This window comes from Colletotrichum orchidophilum (assembly GCF_001831195.1).
Source record: "Colletotrichum orchidophilum strain IMI 309357 chromosome Unknown Scaffold_54.1, whole genome shotgun sequence".
Lineage (NCBI taxonomy): Eukaryota > Fungi > Ascomycota > Sordariomycetes > Glomerellales > Glomerellaceae > Colletotrichum > Colletotrichum orchidophilum.
In genome coordinates, this window is record NW_019173010.1 from 131977 (window position 1) to 151449 (window position 19473).

Below are 19473 nucleotides of genomic sequence, written 5' to 3' on the forward strand. Positions count from 1 at the left end.
TAGAGGCCTCACAAAGTGGCAATTGAACAGAAACAGTAGTAATAATATTGCACTGTAATATTACGTCTCGTCCACCACTCGAAAAGCTGGGCTTGCCCGTCCAAGGTTGGTGTTGAAGCTCTTCGTATACTGGGATGACTTACACAGTACCTTACCCTGCAGTCTTGCGCCAAACTAAACTAAGATTGCGGGGACGCGGGTGCAGATCTACAAGCACCTGCATTCTTGGCCAGGAACATGGGCCGATGATCTTCTGCTCGGACATGACGGGCATCCGACCCTAGGCTTCGTGCCGCAGATAGGTCCAAGAAGCTGCGCTCGAGGTATGTGGTGAGAGGACCGCTATGGTCACATTATGTGCTTGCTATTGTGTCATATGGCGAGAATACATCTTGACATGGAGACTGAAAAGAGAGGAAGGATTATACCGTCGTCAAAATACATCAAGAGCAACTATAGTACAGATCTTGGTATTTCTGTGGCCCTGCAAACGCAAACACGACGGTTCGTGGTCAAATAATAACAACTGGGGAATAATCAAATGAATGTCCAAATCGGCTGAAACCGAAAGCAGTGCGCGACGCTGGCTCATGAACGCCAAACACCACTTCATATCCCCTCCCCCAAACCAAAGCCAAATAAAAGAAATCAAATAAGCAGTAATACAAAACAACGAGTCAAAAGAAATTGTCGCCGTGTCCAAAACGATCGTACTCCGAAAATCCAATCTGCGGCGGCGGAAACATGGGCGACACAACCTCCGTCTTGCGCTGCCCGTCCTCGTCTAGATACGTCGCCGAGTCGAGTATCAAGTCAAACAGCGTCTCCTCCTCGCTCTCATCCACCGAAACAGACAGATTCGGCGAAAACGGCGGCGCCGTCGTCGGGGCCGTGTTCAAGCTCGTGGTCGCACTCGTTGTGGCGCTCCTCGCGGCACCCGCCACCGGCAGGCTCAACCGTCCAGATTTCGCCGACGACTGCGACGAGGCCCGCGAGTACGAATTGATGAGCTCCTCGAGCATCCGGCAGCTCTTGCACAGTATCCCGATCCCGGAATCAGAGAACCTGCACATTGAGTCCACGGCCCCCAAGGCCACCGAGGACCCGCTGACGCGGGCGCTGACGCGGGGCGGGTCCGAGAAGATGTCCTCGTCCGGCCGGAGGCTTGGTCGCATGTTGCACTTGCTGCACCGGATGTCTATCGTGTTGGTGGATTCCCGGTAGCCGCCGGCGCTGCTCGGTGTTGACTCGACTCCCGAGGAGTACTCGGCGTCCGAGTGGGCTTTCGGCGAGACTTGGTGTTCTGAGACCGGGCTGGGGCCCACGTCAGACTGCTCCGTCAAGGCCGATATGCGCGGGAACGGTATCGTAAGCATCGTCGGCACTGGCAGCGTTGCGGCCCGCGTCAGCTTTTGACGCCTCGCTTCGTCGCTGTTGCTTCTCTGGCGTTGACGCTGAAGGCTGGGGCCGTCCCATGCGGACCCCTTGGTTTCGTTCACGGCAATGGTAGGGCCGCGCTGGGGGAACCTGTTTATACTTCTGTTGCTTGAGCTTGATGCAGACGACAGATTTCGTGCTCGACCAGTGGCCGTCTCATTTGTTGCTGACGACTTCCCGGAAGGAATAGGTGGCTGGTTGCGGCAAGAGATGAATACGCTTCTGAGGTGAGCCTCAACATCCAGTGACAGGGACGCAGTGATGACGGGAATCTGCGCAGAAAATGAGTCGCTATCGGCAGACTGCGAGGCGAGGAACCTTAGGCGCTCCTCCAAGCTAGCCTTCAGGTTCGACATGTTGCCGGCCGCGAAGACTTCCTGTTCTACTAGCGGAAGCTCTACGGCGGGCAAGGCAACTAAGGACGGTCAGCAAATCTAACAACGCTCCGGAATCTAGGCTACTTACCGGGCCGCGGTACAACCCTATCCGAAGGGAATAACCACCTCCACAGGTCGTCCCAAGATTCGAAATCCTCATTCTCTATCTGCTTTGAAAGGTGTTGTGCTCTTGCACCGCTGAGACCATCTTCGGGATCGGCACACTCAGAATCAATGTCGGATCTCGCCTCACACATTTGCTCTCTTGGGAGCATCAAGTGGTGCTTGAATGCCATGGAATCTGAGAACCCATCTTCGCATCGCGGGCATTGAAAGAGATGAGCACCGCCGCCTCGCCTATGATCCCTTGCGATATGCTTTCTATGACAGTTTAGCAATCTTTCCGGTTTCGCCCATGATATGATACATACTGCAAGTCTGAAAAGTCTTTCCATTTTCCGTTGACGCAATGCCACTTGTCATTGACGTTAAATCGCGCTGGATTGCGAAGCCTATAAGGGCATGGTAGCAACTCGACATGACTACCACTGCTACCTTTGTGATGACGCCAGGAATAATAGTCGACAATAGACCCCCCGCTGGAATCTGTGTCTCGTTTAGAAGAATGCCCAATGCTTCCTTCCGCCCCGGCAGTGCCGAGCTGACTACCCGCTCTACCTCCCGTCCGCTGAAGCGACTTCGATTCCAGAGCCAGACGCGCCGAAGATGGCCCTTCGCTCCCGTTGGTAGCGTCCCCTGGTTGTGCGAGGTGCGAAATGTCCTCGAGGCATCTTACCACAGAGTCCCAGACTTTAAGGGGAGTCGAGGATCTGTCAGCGCCGGCGCCAAACTCCTCGTCCAAGATCATGGAACATATGCGAGACACCAACGGCTTCTCGCCATCTGTTGGATCATCGTTTGAAGCCTTGATAGCCTTGTGGCAAGTTTCTAGATTGGTCTCTCTTGGCGGCAGGCGCGCAGGCTGGTTCTGTGAATAGCTCTCGCTTTGAGGCTGATCTTGGGAACGGGCTCCAAGTCTGATGGCCGGGTAAGCTAACAACTGGAACGGTGGTGGCCTCGATTTACACGCATACCTGGGCAGATCCGGCATCCTCGCTTTAGACGGGGTCACCGGCATGCTCATGGATTCCGTAGCCTTTGATGGCGTCTGTGGATCCGACGATGGGGGAGGTTTGCGCGGCGTACTAGCTGATGTCTCCGCGCCAGCTTTAGAGGAATCAGACGAGTCCTTGCGCTTCAGAAGAATCGAATCTCTCAGTGGTAGACGTCGTCGCTTGGGAGAAGCCTGCTTGACGTTCCCAGATCGTACGAGGCCCCGAGGCGGGACGGGAAACTCCCAGGAGCCATGAACGCGCTGGTTCTCTTGGTCTTCCTGGCTTTTCTTGCCTCGAGTTCCTTCTCTGCTCGGTGACAAGATGCGGAGTGTCATGACCGGGCTCTGGCTCCTGGAAAATGGCCGGGTCGAGGAGCTATAGACGCGTCCAGTCGAGCCGCTCGAACGCTGGAGTGGGACCGGCGGCACAGCAGTCTTTGATGCATCCTCTGGCGAGGTATACCTCGAGCGAACAATAGGTCGAGTGGCTGGCAGTGGAGGCCTGTATTGCGTTTCGACTCTGGTTCTTTGACCTGGCGCAATTGTCCCCTTCGATCGGCTGCTAGATGGATGTTCCGGCCGGCGTGGCGGGATGTGCTGCGGGTGTGCGTGCAGGGGGTCCATGTTCGACATACTGCGATAGCCTCTGGTCATATCCTTGTTGCTTGCATCCGGAGAAAGAGTCGACATGACCGGCGCAGACGACCGTATACACAACCAAACACAACTATACTCGTGAAGAAAGACTCATTGAAGAAAAGCCGCGAATGCCCACGAGCAGCCTGCACACCAAATCAATAACCAACAAGCACCGGGGCCAGCCTGGTGTGGGATCCGAACAGTGATATGGAATTGCTTTGTGTACGCTCGCATCATCATACTCTGGAGGGATGAACAAGCAGAACGTGCTCAAGAGGGCGGACGGCACGACTCGGATCCAACAGACAACTCATCACTAGTCCATCGTTAGTCAAAATCATTTCAGACACTCGTGCGCAAGACGGCATCCCGAGACTCGGTGACTACATCGCAGCCATTGGCCCGAGGTCGAAGGGAGAAGCGAGACAGACTAAGACGGAAGTCCAAGGGTCGACGACCAAGACAAGGTCTCACAGTCCAGCCGGCGGCCGGGCACCCCAAAATAGTCCCCTTATGACAGCTTTGCTAGTGACCATTGGACTGCTAGTATATCCCTTCCATTGAGCACGACACAATGTTGGAGGTTGGACTCCCTCGATGGCTGGGCCTCCACACCCAGAGCTTGTGCAGGGCAACTTTGCCAGCGAATTTCGTCTTCCGAATGACGATGCCAACAAAGACCTGTATCACTGGATGACAGATCATGTCCCGTGGACATTAAAAAAAAAAAAAAAAAAAGGTCGAGTCTGCCGTAGTTGATGATCTGATCTGATCATAAATGGTGGTGTAGCGGGTAAAACCTGCGATGGTTGGCGAGCCGACCTCAGTCGAGAATGCCCAGCAAGGCACCGTCGCACAATGTCGCCTACACCGGCATAGACTTCGATTGATGGGCATCGCACGCTCTCGTGTCACCCCATTGTCCCATTGGCGGGATTCCTTGGCAGACAGCTTGACATTGGTGTAAGTCATGGTCTTCTCAGTATCATCGACGACAAAGTCGCACCCGTTCCAGTGATGGCATTCCCAGAGCTCGATGCGCAAGTCTTGAGTCTCCGAGTTACACCAGGTTCAGCAGGAAATTGTGTCAATCTCCGGCCATGTGGATAGCACCCGATGTGCCGTCCTGATGGTGTATTCCAAGAGACTTTCGTAGCCTTGCGCCATCGGATTCCTCAGCGGGTAAAACAATAGAGGGATGGGATGAACAAGTGGAACTGCCAGACGATGTGGAGAGCGATTGCGAAGTCGTGCAGTGAGGTGGTGGCGCGCTGGGCGCGCTGGTGGGGGTCCTTACCCGACCTTACGGGTAAGGTAGGCAACGGCTTATCTTATCGGATCGCACGAGCTCCGTACGAGGTACGTACTGCGGCTCCTGGAAATCAGGTCGCTAGCCGATGGTCGTGATCAACATCCCCTCGGGCATTTCAATATCGCAACCACGCTACACAAACTCATTCGATGTCGAGCGATCTTCTCTAGCACCGCATACCAGTCACTCGTTTGATTCCCAGAACTGTTCGATCTCTGCGGAAGCCTCAAGATACCCCGCCAACGAACCGCGTAGCCGAAGCTCCCACGACGACGAAATTCCCCATCATTGCACACGCCATATCCACGAACCCCTCGTCACTCCGTACTGGGTAGCGCCGGAATCTCGAGTGAAGGATAGCCTACACACAACATGGCTGACGCCAGCTACACCAATGGCCCGGGTAACACACCCCTGGCAGAGGTCAAGAAACCCAAGAAGAAGAAGGTTCTTCTCATGGGCAAGAGTGGCTCAGGAAAGTCGAGCATGCGAAGCATCATCTTCAGCAATTACATTGCCCGTGATACCCGGAGACTGTGAGTCTTCCTCCCCTAGACATGTTTCATCTGTCTACGTCGTCCATATCCCAGCTAATCTTCGTACCAATCCACAAATAGCGGCGCAACAATAGACATCGACCTCTCCCACGTCAAATTCCTCGGAAACCTCACCCTCAACCTCTGGGACTGCGGCGGCCAAGAGGCCTTTATGGAAAACTATCTCTCCCAGCAGCGCGTCCACGTCTTCTCCAACGTCGGCGTCCTTATCTACGTCTTCGACATTGAGTCTCGCGACATCGACCGCGACCTGGCAACCTACGTCTCCATCATCTCCGCCCTCCTCCAATTCTCCCCCGGCGCAAAAATCTACGTCCTCATCCACAAGATGGACCTCGTCGTCCCCGCCCACCGTGAATCCGTCTACGACGACCGCGTTCGCGTCGTCCGCCAGCGGACCGCAGAGTACGCAAACAGCATCGGCTACCTCCACCAGCAGCACCCGGACGCCGCCGACGACCCCACCAGCCCCTCGACCGCGACCCCCGCCGGCGGCTTCGACATCACCCCCTTCGCCACCAGCATCTGGGACCAGAGCCTGTACAAGGCCTGGGCGAGCATCATACACGACCTCGTCCCCAACCTGGCCACAATTGAACACAACCTCGCCAACCTCGGCGTCGCAATCGAGGCAGAGGAGCTACTCCTCTTCGAGCGCACCTCCTTCCTGGCCGTCTCCTCATGGACCTCGGAGGAAGGCCAGCGGAACCCCACAGAGGACCGGCTGGAGCGCATGTCCAACATCATGAAGCACTTCAAGCAGACCATCAGCCGCTTCACTGGCACCCCGCGGAACGCCGAGCAATTTGTGCGCATGGAGCACAAGGCCGGCACACGATTCAACCTCTTCATCCTCAAATTCACGACGAATACGTATCTTATGGTTATCTTGCCACCTGGGGAGGCCAGGTTTAACGCCGCCATGCTCAACTGCCAGATTGCGATTGAGCATTTCAAATTCTTGGATGGCCCCGCCACCATGAGTTCGCAAGGCGGTGGTGGGACAGCATGAGGGCATTTCAAAGGAAGGACTGTAAAAATCGGACCGCGCAGATCTGTTTTTAGTTGGATACGTACAGGCGACATTTTGCCGCAGCGGCGTATGGCAGGGATGATTAATGATACCATTTCAAAGGGCGTTGAAGGACTCAAAACTGTACAACAGACAAATCCATGCACACATGGCATAATGCGGCAGCAAAAGAACATTTGCCGACCCAATGTTGCTATTTCATGGGCATGTCTATCCTCGAGCAAGTCTACATTCCACGCAGAGGCAATCGGCCTCAAATGCCCAGACCCAAAGCCGCCCAGCTATAATGCGGGCCAAAGTACCAAACGCCACCCGTTCCCCACCATTGCTTTTTCATATGCATCGCGCTCTAAGCCCACTTGACGACCGCGGTGCCGCCCTTCTTGAACTCGGCCATCTCGCCCAAAACCAGACTGCGGTCAGTGTGGTCCTTGTTGGGGAACGTCGTGGCCAAGACCCAGGATCTGGTGCGGGTATCCGCAGAAGCGCGCTGTACAAACTCGTAGACGTCATTGACGGTGTTGGTGGTATTGAAGCGAGCAGGCAGTCTGGTGCCGTTGGGAAGCTGAATACGGAGGGTCAGGGTAGGCTGAGACTCATCGACGGTCTGCTGAGGGCCTGTCGAGCTGGTGCCAGTCGAGGCAGCGGGGACGGCTGCGGTCAACGAAGAGCTGCCCTCGCCAGGTACGGGGCTACCGAGCCGGCGTCCCTCTCCGCCGAAAGGCTTGTATGTCTTGGGCAGCGGGTGGTAGTTCTCCTGGTGTTGGTGAAGCTTCACATCGACCGGCTGATCGTAACGGACGTTCATCAAATGCAGAGGAGCCCTGCCAGCACGAATCATGTTCAGGTCCATCGCATTTTCGGGGTCGTCGAATCGGTGAAGTTCGCCGTCGTCAATGCTGAATCCATCCTGCCACAGGTGCAATGTGCGCTCCTGAGGCTCGCCAGTCGCACCCGCTGGGCCGCCCGCACCCTCCTGGACATCAGGATCGGGAACACTACGGCTCTCGGTGCCCTCGCCACCCAAAGTGGTGCCGCTTCCGCGGAAAGCACCGGAGCGCGAAGGGCCTGCCGGTGATGCAGTCTCGGGCCGAGATGCGTTCCTGTTCCGTGTCAGTCTCGTCGCCCTCGTAACATCGTTTAGCGTTGTGGACTTACGCCTTAGCCTTGGCGAGGATGTCGCTGATGATCTTCTTTGCGCCACCGCCCTCTTGAGACGGGTCTTGCACAGCCAATCCAGACTTTTCGCCGCCGGCAAAGAGGTCGCCTCGGCCTCTGTCATCATCGTCGTCGTCGTCTTCGTCATCATCATCGTCGTGTGCGTGACCTCCACCGATGGAGCTGAGCGTTGCGAGACCCTTCTTCTTAGGGGCCGCTTTCTTTACAGTGCTCGCTCGGCCGGCCGACTCAGGTGCAGGTCGGCCATCTAGAGTCCGGGGACCAGTATATTCGGCGGGAGCAGGAGCAGAAGGTTGAGCCTGTGCAACGGGTTCGATCTCTTCCTCGCCGGAATCGTGGTCGGCATAGTAGGCCTGGGCGGCAAGGCCGATATCCCAGTTTGCGGATTCGAGGTACTCTGTGCACTTGACGCAAAAGTCAGCAGGGTGCTTTAGCACGAGGGAATTTGTCCTTCAAGATGGCCTTACCCTCGCCTCAGGCATACCCGTCAGGCTCTTGAAGTCGCGCAGGATATTGTTGCGCGAAGCGCTGTTGGTGCTACCGGACATGTTGGCGGCACTGGATGTGGTTCGGCGGGGAACGGCGAGGTGTCGATTAGGCAGAGTTGGGAAATGGAAGGAAGAAGAAAAGAGCGTGTCGTTTTCTCTTGAGCTGTACTTTGGCGACGTTGTCGTTTGGTAAAGGTGTCACCGGTGAATCAACTAGTGGCCTTGTTGTGGTTTTCTTTGAAGGTTGCGCACTGCAAAGGTTCAAGGACAAAGTGGGAGACGAATAGCAGGCAGCTTAGTGGTCGTAACTGCTTCCATTGGAGCTGCATCCGTAATGGAAGGTACCTGCCTGTCTAGCACGTTCCCTGTGACGTGAGGGAGGAGCCACCTTCGTAGGTACCAGTCTCCCCCACCAAGGCCGGAACGGAAGTCTTCCACTGCCACCATGAAAATCTTATCTAATCAGTCCTGCTGTGGCTGAAGCTCTACGGACTACCTACCTTAGGTAACGTGGAGGTGGGAAGACGCACAGACCCCGAAGACCCCAAGCTGGGCGGTTCCATCGCAGTGCGTTTGGGGAGGCAGGAGCTACGGTGTGATTTTCCGAGGTGATGCCGTGGCTCCCCGTTCCATCATCGACTGCGCCGAGTCACGGTAAACTTGCTCGTCGACCAAGTTCCCAACCATCCCACGATCACTACCCTCCAAATCCCTGAGCCAGCGTCGACGATGGCTTCCGACGATTCCCTCCACCCCCTTGCCGAGTCCGGTGTGACAATCCGGTCCGACAGCGAGCAGTACTCTCAAGGCGAGGATCTTACCGAATCACCTCCCTCCTCGAACTCGCCCATCATCCTCTACAAGCCGCCCACGTTCTGGGGCTTGGTCCGCGGGGCTGCTATCAACCTATTTCTGCCCTTCATCAATGGCATGATGCTTGGTTTTGGAGAGCTATTTGCACACGAGGCTGCATTTAGGCTAGGATGGGGTGGCACCAAGGTATGAAGGGACTGTTGCTGGACGCTCGCATGCGTGCATTCTGGGAATACGCGCATACCTCGAGAGTCCGGCCGACGACGGCGACGTGTTGTGTGATTTCCATCTAATATGCACCAGGTGTTCCCCATGTCCCGGAGAAAGGCGCACGCCATTGGCCCCGGCCTCGAGATTCGCGACAAGCACCGGAGGCCTTCTACCGGTCTCGATGATTTGACGAGCTTGGAGTGACTAGGTGGATGGGAATAAAAGCTCGAGTACACCCGCGATGACGGGTTTCTACCGACCATTTGAGGTCGCAACCCGTCCTGTAAGAGACGACAAGGAACGATCCTATCCCTGGGCGTCAGAAAGCTGGTGCGAGAGATGTCGGGATTGTCATAAATAATGCCAGATATACTGCCTAGGCAAGGCTACATGCATTGGCGTACAGGAAGACTAAGGGCATTTACAGAGTACGCCCTTGGATAGTTGGCGTGGACCAGGTTAGTTACGGTGACGAGCCTCCGTACAAGACTGGTGGGTCGTACATATGCGAGGATCAAAAGAGATCAAAAGAAAACAAAGTACAGCGTTTTCCCACGACCAGTGATGGATCACTCAGCAAATTCCTCTTGTAAAATCACACATGCATATGAATCCAGCTTCCCGGTGCCAATGATATGCAATGCTGACCTCCCCAATGACCTTCCCCTTGACCGCGGACCGGGGCCGGAGCTTGGGCCCGCTTCCCGTCCCACCCGACATTTCCCCGGCGCGTCCGCGGCTCCAATGGCGAGGTCCCCAAAAATTTCCAGCATCGCGCTTCCATTCAGGACAGAAACCCTGGAGCGTCAGTCTTCAATTCTCACCACTCAGCCCTCCTCCCCCAGAAACTGCCCACCATGCTGCCCAGCAGAGGCATTCTTCGCTCCCTCCCCTCCGCGAGGGCGACCAGCAGCATAACCCGCCAGACGGTACATCCTCCCCGACTTCCAAGCCCTCAGCATGTTTTCCGCCGCATCGTGTACTGACGTGCAGTGAGCAGATCTCCCGGGCACCCAGACGAATCGGAGATGGACGGCAATTTGGAACCTCGATGCGCAACGGCAGTGCGCCCTGGGCGGCGCTGAGATCGACCAACTCTAGACTCGGTGGCCTCGCCGGCACAGTAGCCATCGGCGGCTCCCTCGAGACGAGAAGAGCCATCTCCCTCTGGGACAAGTCTGAACCCCAGCCTACACCATCAGCAACGTCACCAGCTGCGCCCGTAGCGCCCGCTGCGCCCTCGGCATCCGTCGCAGAACCAGCCGCCGTCGACGCTGCCTCAGCATCTGCCTCATCCATTCCACCGGTTACCCCCGATGCCGCCGTCCCCTCGACTTCCCTCCCCGAGCTCGACGCCGCCACCCTCCTCGACCTCCCCGAACAAATCGGCTTCCTCAAGACCCTCGGCCTCGACTTTGGCTGGGGCCCTTCGAGCGTGATGCAATGGGCCTTGGAGCACGTCCACGTCCTCTCCGGCATGCCGTGGTGGGGCTCCATTGCCGCGACGGCCATCCTCCTGCGTCTCATCATGTTCAAGCCGCTCCTCAAGTCCCAGGACACCTCGGCGAGGATGCAGAAGCTCCACACGGACCCGGCATACGACGAAACCCGGAAAGCTCTCACAGAGGCCATGTCTCGCGGTGACTCGGCCGCCATGACTGAGCTCCGTCGCGACCTATCGATGCTGAACAAGCGCGCCGGCGTCAACCCCCTCAACGCCTTCTGGGGTCTCCTCCAGATCCCCTTTGGATACGGCATGTTCCGTGTTCTCAACGGCGCTGCCAGCATCCCCGTCCCCGGCATGGAGACTGGCGGTTTCCTCTGGATCACAGATTTGACTGTCTCTGATCCCTACTTCCTCCTGCCCATCGCCGGTCCGGTGGCGATGTTTGCCATGGTCAAGGTATGCGAAACCCAAATGTCCAGACGCCTTTGACCCGGATACTAATGTCCCGTCGTCCAGCTCGGCTCCAAGTACTCCACGCCTCAAGCCAAGGCCCAACAGAAGCTTATGATGTACATCCTCGGACCCCTGTCCGTAATCTTCACCTCATACCTCCCCGCCGGCGTCCAGTTCTACTTCTTCATCACCGGTATCATCGGTGTGGCCCAGAACTGGCTCTTCTCCAAGGCCTCCTTCCGCACCCTCTTCGGCCTCACGCCCATCGGTCCCGGACCCGCCGCCGCTCCCATCACCACCACAGCCACCAACTCTTCCGCTCCCACGCGTCTGACCTACCAGGCCCCACGTTCTACTCCTGAGCCGACAACCCCTGCGGCCGACAGCGGCAGCATCAAGGGCATCGTCGACAACTTCAAGCAGACTGTCCACAACGCCAAGGGCGGTGCCGGAAACCACCTCGAGGCCGGCCGCAAGCGTGAAGCGGAGAAGGCTGCTAAGAAGTATGCCGAGCAAAGGGGCGAGCAAGAACGGCAAAAGTTTTGGAGCGAGACGCGGAGGAAGTAGACAATGCGTGGGAGAGAGAGAGAGGGTTTGCTGGTGATGGAGTAGATGGTGGAAGACTGACGAACCTTGCCTCACAACTGTACAATATCGAAAGAAGACGGCGAAACTCCCCCGGCTTTTGGAAGAGAAGGAGTTTAAGACACTGTACCATATGGGTGTAGAAACAAGACAACGAATCGCCTGGGTACCATGCCTGCCCCAGGGCAATAATAGAGAATCACTCTCCCAAATACTATGAAGCCAGTCACAGCGAATCGCAGACGAGTAAGCTGAGACAACGTCCAGACCAATCTACCAGTTTTAGTTAATGCATCACTTTGTAGGGACCAAGCAAGCTAAGGCATCATATTCCAGCCCTCCCCTGAATGCGTTGAACCTTTCCATCTATCGTGCATTGCTTTTGGCATAGGTAGGTACAGTACGAGAGAATCATCGTGGTGACAGACAGATCCATCCCTCTGGCATATGTCTCCCTCCTCATACCTGTTATTTTGGAGCACCAAGCCGAGAAACACAACGCATAGAAGGGTGGTAGGTAGTTGAATCGTCCTTGGGGAATCAAACAAAACACAAGGCAATGGTTGGGTGTGACTAGAATTCTCAGGTTCACCTCAGTGGCTTCTCCCCCTTATACCCCTCGACCACATGCCCCTGATCGCTTGGTGACAGGAGGGAAGGAGAGGAGACCCAAGTATCTTTCCTCTCTTTCCTCCGGGGTAGGTAGTCCGCCTCACTGACGGCACCTTCCTTACTCAGTGACCCACGCTTTTGATGCTTCTTTTTTTCTATACTTTCACGCACAACAACGCCTCAAGTGACACTCAGAATGTAATCTCAATATGACTGCGCTGCTATATTAAATCTATTCATAGGCCTCATATTTTCTACTTTTAGTTATTAATGATTTAAAATACAAATAGATGCCGGTAGAGTTAACAACATGTGGAATCAAAGTTTTAGTCTACTCCTTATCTTTTGCCCACCCGCAGCTAATAAGTATTATATTATGAGCCTTAGTCAAGTACTTTTAAGAACTTTAGAATTCTTCAGGGTGTTAAGATTAGCTAAACAAACCGTATCCACTATAAGGAAGCAATAGGGAAGGAACGTGGGAGCTATCACGACAAAATCCTTAATCTAAAAAGAAGTTCACCTCGGTGGCTACATCTTCTGGTGCACTTGCTGGGAATCGAACTCGAACTCGTAGCCTGTCGTCGAGTAGGCTGTTGGCGTAGAACCTTAAACCCCTCCACTACAGCACAGTTTGACCTGACCCTCCGGACCTAGAAGGGCGCCTGCTGTGCTGGTGACAGGAATGGAGTTGGCGAGGCCTATAGGGGCTTCTCTCGTGGTGTAATGGGAAGGACCGATGGAGGTACCTTCCACGGATCGTGGCCCAGGGTGTTCTGGAAGTTGGCCTATGTGTAGCAGCGTTTTTGGTAACCATGGCTACGAGGGATGCTTGAATTCATCTGAATCGGCAAGTTCCCATAATGGTTCACTCGGAGTACTCAGGCCTGAGCAACCTCGCCACCTCGTTATCTCCACGGTACTCTACTGTGATTTACTGCGTAGTAAAGATGAAGGAAGATGAAAGCGCAGTCCTTCCCCACTTGACAGTCTGATGCATATTCAGTGCGGTATGCTTCTTGATGTCAGCTGATGCCCGCCCCTATTGATGTTTTGATAGTTTGGCAAAATAGTCTCGTTAATAGCCAGTGACTTCATGTTTCCAATGCCATGATATTTTGATACACGTCCCTCAGCAGCAGATATCAAAATGAGCAACGGCTTAATGACTGATGAGGGATCCCTGGAAAATAATCTATGGGATTGAATCGTCTTCCCATCAAAGGTATGAAATCATTTGAGTTACAAGTACTAGGCGCCTCAATTATCATCATCTTCTTCTTCTTCTTCTCATCCTGTCTTCAACTCCATCTCAACCCAGGAAAAATGTATGCAGGCTTCTAATAGGCTGCTTATATTGGGGTCTACAGGTCTCATACTAGACGAATACCGTCCTTCCCTTCTCACTGCCCTTCTTAAAGGGCACAAAAACAGTAATAAGAAGCGTATAGATCCTTCAAAACCATCCAGCCTTCAGAATCGCGTTCCAAATTCGCTCTTCCATATCGCCGCTGCCCTCTTCGTGACGACCACGTGACGGTCTCGCCACCCAACCTCCGCCGTTCGCGTGGCCATCGTGAACAGATCCCACGTCTGACCTGGGCGAGCAATCATACGACGGATAATTGACGCTGGAAAAAGGCTTTTCGGCGTCTTCCTGAGAGGCTGGGCTGCGCCATCAATCATAAGAAGCTGTCGCCCTCTCCTCCTTCCGCATTGAGGACAGACTCCCTCGGAGGCGTCTTCCTCCGAAGATGATCGTGGCAAGGCTACTGCGGGTGTATTGATAGGTATTAATTCGATGATAAGGCTCTTCCTGTGGTGTATTCGCGAGCTGTGATGGGAGCATCGACATAGGAAAAGGGCCAAGCAAATTATGGCTATGTCACTGTCTAGACGCCTAGTAGGTGGCTGACCTAGGGGCTCGTGTTTACGTAACCGACGTATAAGCATATCATATTTAGTACAAAGAAGGGAGATGCGCCTTCAAAGCTCAGTCAGCCGTGTCGTGCCAAAGGTTCTACACATGTCCATGGTATCAGACACCACATCCACCCCCCTGGGTTTCACAATGATCACGACAAAAGTCAACACCTAGTGCCCGAGAGGGAGCAGCCGGTAGGCTATTCAACCTTGAAGGCAGAAAGGCGCCTTCATGGTATACCTCTATTCCTCGCGTCTATGCTAAACGTCGTCTGGCAAGTCCGTCATTCCTAAAAATAGACGCGTCCTCGTCGGAGCCCAACCCCACTTCGGCCGGCCTCGGCTCCGATCTCCACCGCAAGGGGACACCCCCACCCGACCCTCCCAAAGCCGTTTGCAAAAATTTTTCCATCCTCATCCACACCTGCCTCTGCATTCTTCCACTCAGAACCCGCCGCCCAACTTCAACAATACAAATGGTCTGGTGGTGTAGTTGGTTATCACGTCAGTCTAACAGAGCGAGAGTTCCATACTCTCACCTGGCACACTGAAGGTCTCCGGTTCAAGTCCGGGCTAGATCATCCACGTGGGCGATTGGTTTAGTGGTATAATGACCGCTTAGCATGCGGTAGGTCCTGGGTTCGATTCCCAGATCGTCCATCCTTTTGACCGTCACGTTATTATGATAGTTTTTTGTGTGCGGGTATGTATTTTGTATGGAGCTATCCGCATTCTGTCTGGGTTGCTCACTTGTAATGCCATAGCCGGCGGTATCGTAAGGTACCCTTTTAGCTCATCACTGTCACTGTGCAAAAAAGGCATTAAGTGAGTGAGTGATCCTGACGAAGAAAAGAGCGCGAGTGTAGCAGAGAGAGAGAGACCCTTCTGTTCCTCCACGTATCTCGAGAAACTCAAACATCCTCGGTTGCTCTCTAAATTCAAACCGAGGCGACCGACAACTCACTGCGGCTGGTCTCAGCTCCTTCCGTTTACGAGTAAGACATGCTCTGGTGACGACGTCAACTGTCCCCTGCGATAGACTGGGCGTTCGCCGAATGGCCGAGGAGCGTCAAAGCCGACCGACCAGCGAGCGAACGCCGAACACCCTTGGTCTTTAAACTGGCAGATCTTCTCCCCGGTGATCGTAGGGTCGCGCCGACTACTTAACTCATCGTGTTGGAGATGTCTCACAGACCTTGCACTCTTCAGGACCGCGGACAATGGGGTCAACTGCCGGCATAGATGATAGGCCACTGCTGATCTCGCACCTGCGCGATGTCAGGAAGCAAATAGCGCCAGTGACCCGAGCGGTCGGTGCACTCAGCATGGCCACCTCGTGGCAGCGTCGCGCAAGGCGGAGTTGTCTCCGGAAACGTGCTAGAGAAGGCGCGCGCCCTCGTCAATCAGCAAGCCCCTTTGCATCTTCCAGATGGGCTTGGCAGGGAGGCAAAAAGGAGGCCCAGCGAGATACCCTGAAAGCAGAGTTATCGTAGACAGAGAGGAAGGCCGGGAGCGGAGCCATGCTGAAGTGCCCATGGGACAAAGAACATGGCAAAGTTCAACAGACGATTTTAAATTGGAAGATTGTTCAAGCAGCTTCCCTTTCAGGCTAGCCGCTCTTAGTCTGGACTCTGGAGCTGTTTCTCAAATTTGAGAAGCTGGGCCATCCTTGGGAGCCGGGTCCAGGACGACACTGGGCCTAAGCTCGTACTACGTAGACCAGGGCCAAGGGCGCCGGGTATGCGAGGATGGGAGAGGAGGAGGGGGAGGGGAGGGCCCGGTCAGCTCCGGTTCGGTGAAGAAAGTGGCACGAGCTGATGGGTAACCTCGAATCTTCTCTTGCTCCTCTGGCAGAGCCGCAGAGAGAGATAAAGGGGTCCGTACTGAAGCGACGAGGCTCCGGGATCAGGGACGATGCCAGACTGCCTTGTTGCAAGAAAGAAATGAACTGTCGTTGAATTTGGCGCCCACCGTGTACGCTATCAGAAGCAGCGCCAAGCGCGGTCGGATGGACGTGTTTCCACGACGGGAGGGATCCTCTTTGAAGGTCCTGGGCGCAGGCCAGAGAGTCATGAGCTAAGGTAGGCAGGTAATAGGGGCGAAGCCCCATCGTCTTATCAAGGTGATAAGGAAAAATACTGAAGGTCATAATCCTCACACCTCGGCTTCAAAGCCTGCCATTGCGAAAATGGTTTTGAGAGGTCTTCAAGCAAATGCCCAGGGGCCCGGATGTCCGTGCTTGGGTGCCGAGAACACGAGACAAATCACGCACGAGGCTCTTTTGATTCCGGTCTCGACACATTTTTGTGCTCTCAAGTCCGTCCCTGGAAGTTTGTGGTGGCGTCTCAAGCTCAGTTGGCAGTTCATTAGTTGGTGAGCGTCCTTGGTCCGTCCATGGTTATTTTTACTTCGATCGAATCGCCAAAAGGCGAGTAATATGGACGGGCTCTTTTGACCCACCAGAGACTGTGATAATAAGCTGTGAAGTCGCTCTGTGTCACGTCCAGTGGGACCCGGTAAAGCAAATGCATGCTGGATGCAATCGAGGTCCTTGATGTGATGGTAAGCTGCTGGAGTAGGTCTGCACATGCACTGTGACCTTACGCCGTAAGACAGAAGTGCGGATACTTCAGAGGTATTAGTGTACCATTATGTCGGCATTCAGCCAGATCGGTTGGCCAGTTGGTTCATATTCGTGACCAGCTCCTTTGCAGCGGCCCGTGGTCCAATGCCAAAACGTGACGAGGCACCATTAGACGAAATAGCTGCCAACTGTCCACGACCACCACGCGAACTTGAGAGGTGTGCTCCGTTCCGTAGGGCGGCGCACTGCGGCATGCAGCTAAAGTCCGGGCCATTCCGGAAACGTGCACAGTGTCCCGTACCTTGCAGACTTGGGATGCACTACAACGCAGACCGTCCATCCTCCCATACCACAGAGCCCAGGTCCCTGGTACGGATACTGCAACTTTGAACTATCCAGATTCCAGACTCCAGAGGCGGCAGATACCCTTTGAAATTTTTGTCGGAGCCGTCCCCTCGAGGGTGCCCCCTACCGGGCCGTTTGCTTTTCTGCTTGCCTGCCCGTGAGCCCGAGTGTGTCGATTGCGCTCAGCTGCAGGATCAAATAGCCGAAGTGAGACGGACCTTGGACTTGCAAGTGCACGGCGGCCGACGTTGCATCTGGGAGCAAACAATTTTCCCCTCTCCCACGAACCGGACGGCTGGCAGACAGAGGTGGAGAAGGGGTAACTGCGAGTCGACGACCAGCTTCAGGCAACCAGATTGGATGAATTCTCTCGACCTCGGTAGGAAGCACGAATATGCAGATTGCTTCTTGCTCGGCCCTGTGAGAAGACGTGAAGCAATTGATTGGCCGGAGACTTTCCGGAACCGAAACAAACTGGAGCTGGCTGTGATGCGTACTGCATAGGCATTTAGCGGCCGAGCCATCACACATTTGACCAACCGAAGCAGGCAAGGAGGCAAGCGTGGCTGTGGCTGATGGACCGGAGCGCAGGATGCGGTTCCGACATGCCGGCGACGCTCACAAACGACGACGATGGTCGACCTGATACGGTGGGTGCATGTAGGTCGTGCATGGCGTAGGCACGTTTAGTAGGTGGGCTCTTGCTGCCTCTCTGCGCCGTAATGAGATTTTCTGCCACGCCTGGGCCCCAAGGCCCGGGTCGTTTCCCACGACCTCGTACTGTTGCCATGGTAGGGGTCTAGGACGAGCCGAAATCGACGATGGCCAAAGGATCCAATTTACGGATACAATGGTAATAATGGAGCGTCTTAGTTGCTGGGTTGAGACTAGAGCGCGATGTGCGCAGTCGAGGGACACCCTGGGCAGTTGGACCCCGACGGCTGCTGGCAGCGGCAAACTCGTTAGTGGTAGGCGTAGAGTCCGGCACGTTTGTTCCTCGGTCTCCAAGTTCTCGTGCTCGTCGGTCGTCGAGTTCCACTGGGGAACTAGCGGCCCCGTTTCTGGATATGGGATAATCGTACCATGATTACAGCTCGAATGGAGTGTGCCCATAGAAAGGATAGATGGGGAGAAGAAAGTTAGAAGGAAAGTCTCGACGAAAAGCATCGACTGGGGCTCAGTCAGAGCACGTCGGTCGATTACACTGTACGGGGACAGGAGCCGTCATTGAAGCGTCGCAGCCAGTGTCATGTATCGTGGGCCGTCATTGGCACCGCAACGTCGACTCTGATTGTCGCAAAGATGAGGCGTGGACCGCGTGGTCGAGCATGCGGCAGCAAGAGTCAAGAGTCAAGACAGTGTCATGGCTCGCCGGGAGTGATTCCGGAAGGGGTCCCTTGCTCGATGAGGCGCATGCAGGAGGGATGAGGTTCCATGGAGTCCTGGACAGTAGGCTTTCTGTTCAGAGCGCATGAGAGAGAACTGAATCAGTGGGTGATTGCAAAGGTGGGCCAGATCAGCAGTGAGGTCGCAGCGATAGTGGTGTTGGCCGTTGTTGGTGGCGTGGTGGTCGAGGATGACCGATGACGATGGGCGGGTCGGTGGTGATGATGGATGATCCATCCAATGGATGATGGGTGATGATCTGGGGAAGATGACGGCACGAACAGCCACTGTGAGGACCTCGGTCTGTGCATCCACTGCGTAACGCAAGCGCGGCAGCTGCCCTCAGGCGATGCCATGTGTCCAAACTTGGAAGCCAAAGGCGGCTCCCTTGGCGAAATACCGACGACTTTGAACTGGCCCAAAAGATACCTAGTGGTGAAGGAGGGGTAAGTAGGTAACATTGCACCTGAGCAGTGAGAATAAACAGCGCAATGTAAAGAAAACATTTATATTCGTACGGGTAACAATAAAAGATACATGGTTACCAATAAGTACCTACCTTACCCAAGGTGCCCAAGGTTAGGTAAGGTAAGGTAAGGTAGGTGCTCTCCCTGGACAAGAAAACGCTTGGGCATAGCACGGGATAGGTGTGGGTCCTGCGCCTTCCGTCGGTTGGCCAGACCGTCCGGTGTTCCATTATCCAAAGTCCACGGTGGTGGAGCCGAGAGGACAGTTTGGCCGGGGTTGTCTAGCGGGCTGCAGATATTGGACGACACTTTTTTATTTTTTATTCTTTTTATTTTAATGTTATTTTTTGACCTTTGTTCTCGCTCAATTCCAGTCCAGTGGCTCCATGCGCACTGAAAGCTTGAGGAGACTCGAAAGAGACACGTTGTGGCAGGCTGGAAGCTCCTCAGATACAGTCGCAAGTGGAAACTCTCCATATCCGAGCAGCGTGAGCCTCGTATGTCTAAGGTAC

General features: G+C 54.9%; 6 protein-coding genes across 6 annotated transcripts; 3 read left to right on the forward strand and 3 right to left on the reverse strand.

Moving 5' to 3' along the window:
• Positions 1 to 677: 677 nt before the first annotated feature.
• Positions 678 to 3618, reverse strand: CORC01_06948 (uncharacterized protein; the record flags this gene model as incomplete). The annotated part of the gene is made up of 3 exons (XM_022618586.1): positions 678 to 1852; positions 1903 to 2195; positions 2246 to 3618. The coding sequence occupies 3 exons, from the start codon at positions 3616 to 3618 to the stop codon at positions 678 to 680; spliced, it is 2841 nt and encodes a 946-aa protein (XP_022474896.1).
• Positions 3619 to 5251: 1633 nt separating this feature from the next.
• On the forward strand, positions 5252 to 6448 carry CORC01_06949 (uncharacterized protein; the record flags this gene model as incomplete). Its single annotated transcript, XM_022618587.1, has 2 exons — positions 5252 to 5415; positions 5497 to 6448. The coding sequence occupies 2 exons, from the start codon at positions 5252 to 5254 to the stop codon at positions 6446 to 6448; spliced, it is 1116 nt and encodes a 371-aa protein (XP_022474897.1).
• A 370-nt stretch (positions 6449 to 6818) lies between these two features.
• On the reverse strand, positions 6819 to 8304 carry CORC01_06950 (SEP domain-containing protein; the record flags this gene model as incomplete). The annotated part of the gene is made up of 3 exons (XM_022618588.1): positions 6819 to 7572; positions 7628 to 8052; positions 8116 to 8304. Coding segments are annotated over 3 exons (1368 nt in total), but the record flags the coding sequence as incomplete, so codon positions are not given.
• Positions 8305 to 8865: 561 nt separating this feature from the next.
• CORC01_06951 (mitochondrial import protein 1) lies at positions 8866 to 9363 on the forward strand (the record flags this gene model as incomplete). Its single annotated transcript, XM_022618589.1, has 2 exons — positions 8866 to 9135; positions 9253 to 9363. The coding sequence occupies 2 exons, from the start codon at positions 8866 to 8868 to the stop codon at positions 9361 to 9363; spliced, it is 381 nt and encodes a 126-aa protein (XP_022474899.1).
• Positions 9364 to 10016: 653 nt separating this feature from the next.
• Positions 10017 to 11626, forward strand: CORC01_06952 (YidC/Oxa1 family membrane protein insertase; the record flags this gene model as incomplete). The annotated part of the gene is made up of 3 exons (XM_022618590.1): positions 10017 to 10088; positions 10160 to 11062; positions 11123 to 11626. The coding sequence occupies 3 exons, from the start codon at positions 10017 to 10019 to the stop codon at positions 11624 to 11626; spliced, it is 1479 nt and encodes a 492-aa protein (XP_022474900.1).
• A 4758-nt stretch (positions 11627 to 16384) lies between these two features.
• On the reverse strand, positions 16385 to 16768 carry CORC01_06953 (uncharacterized protein; the record flags this gene model as incomplete). The annotated part of the gene is made up of 1 exon (XM_022618591.1): positions 16385 to 16768. One exon carries the CDS (start codon positions 16766 to 16768, stop codon positions 16385 to 16387), a length of 384 nt encoding a protein of 127 aa, XP_022474901.1.
• Between the last annotated feature and the right edge of the window lie 2705 nt (positions 16769 to 19473).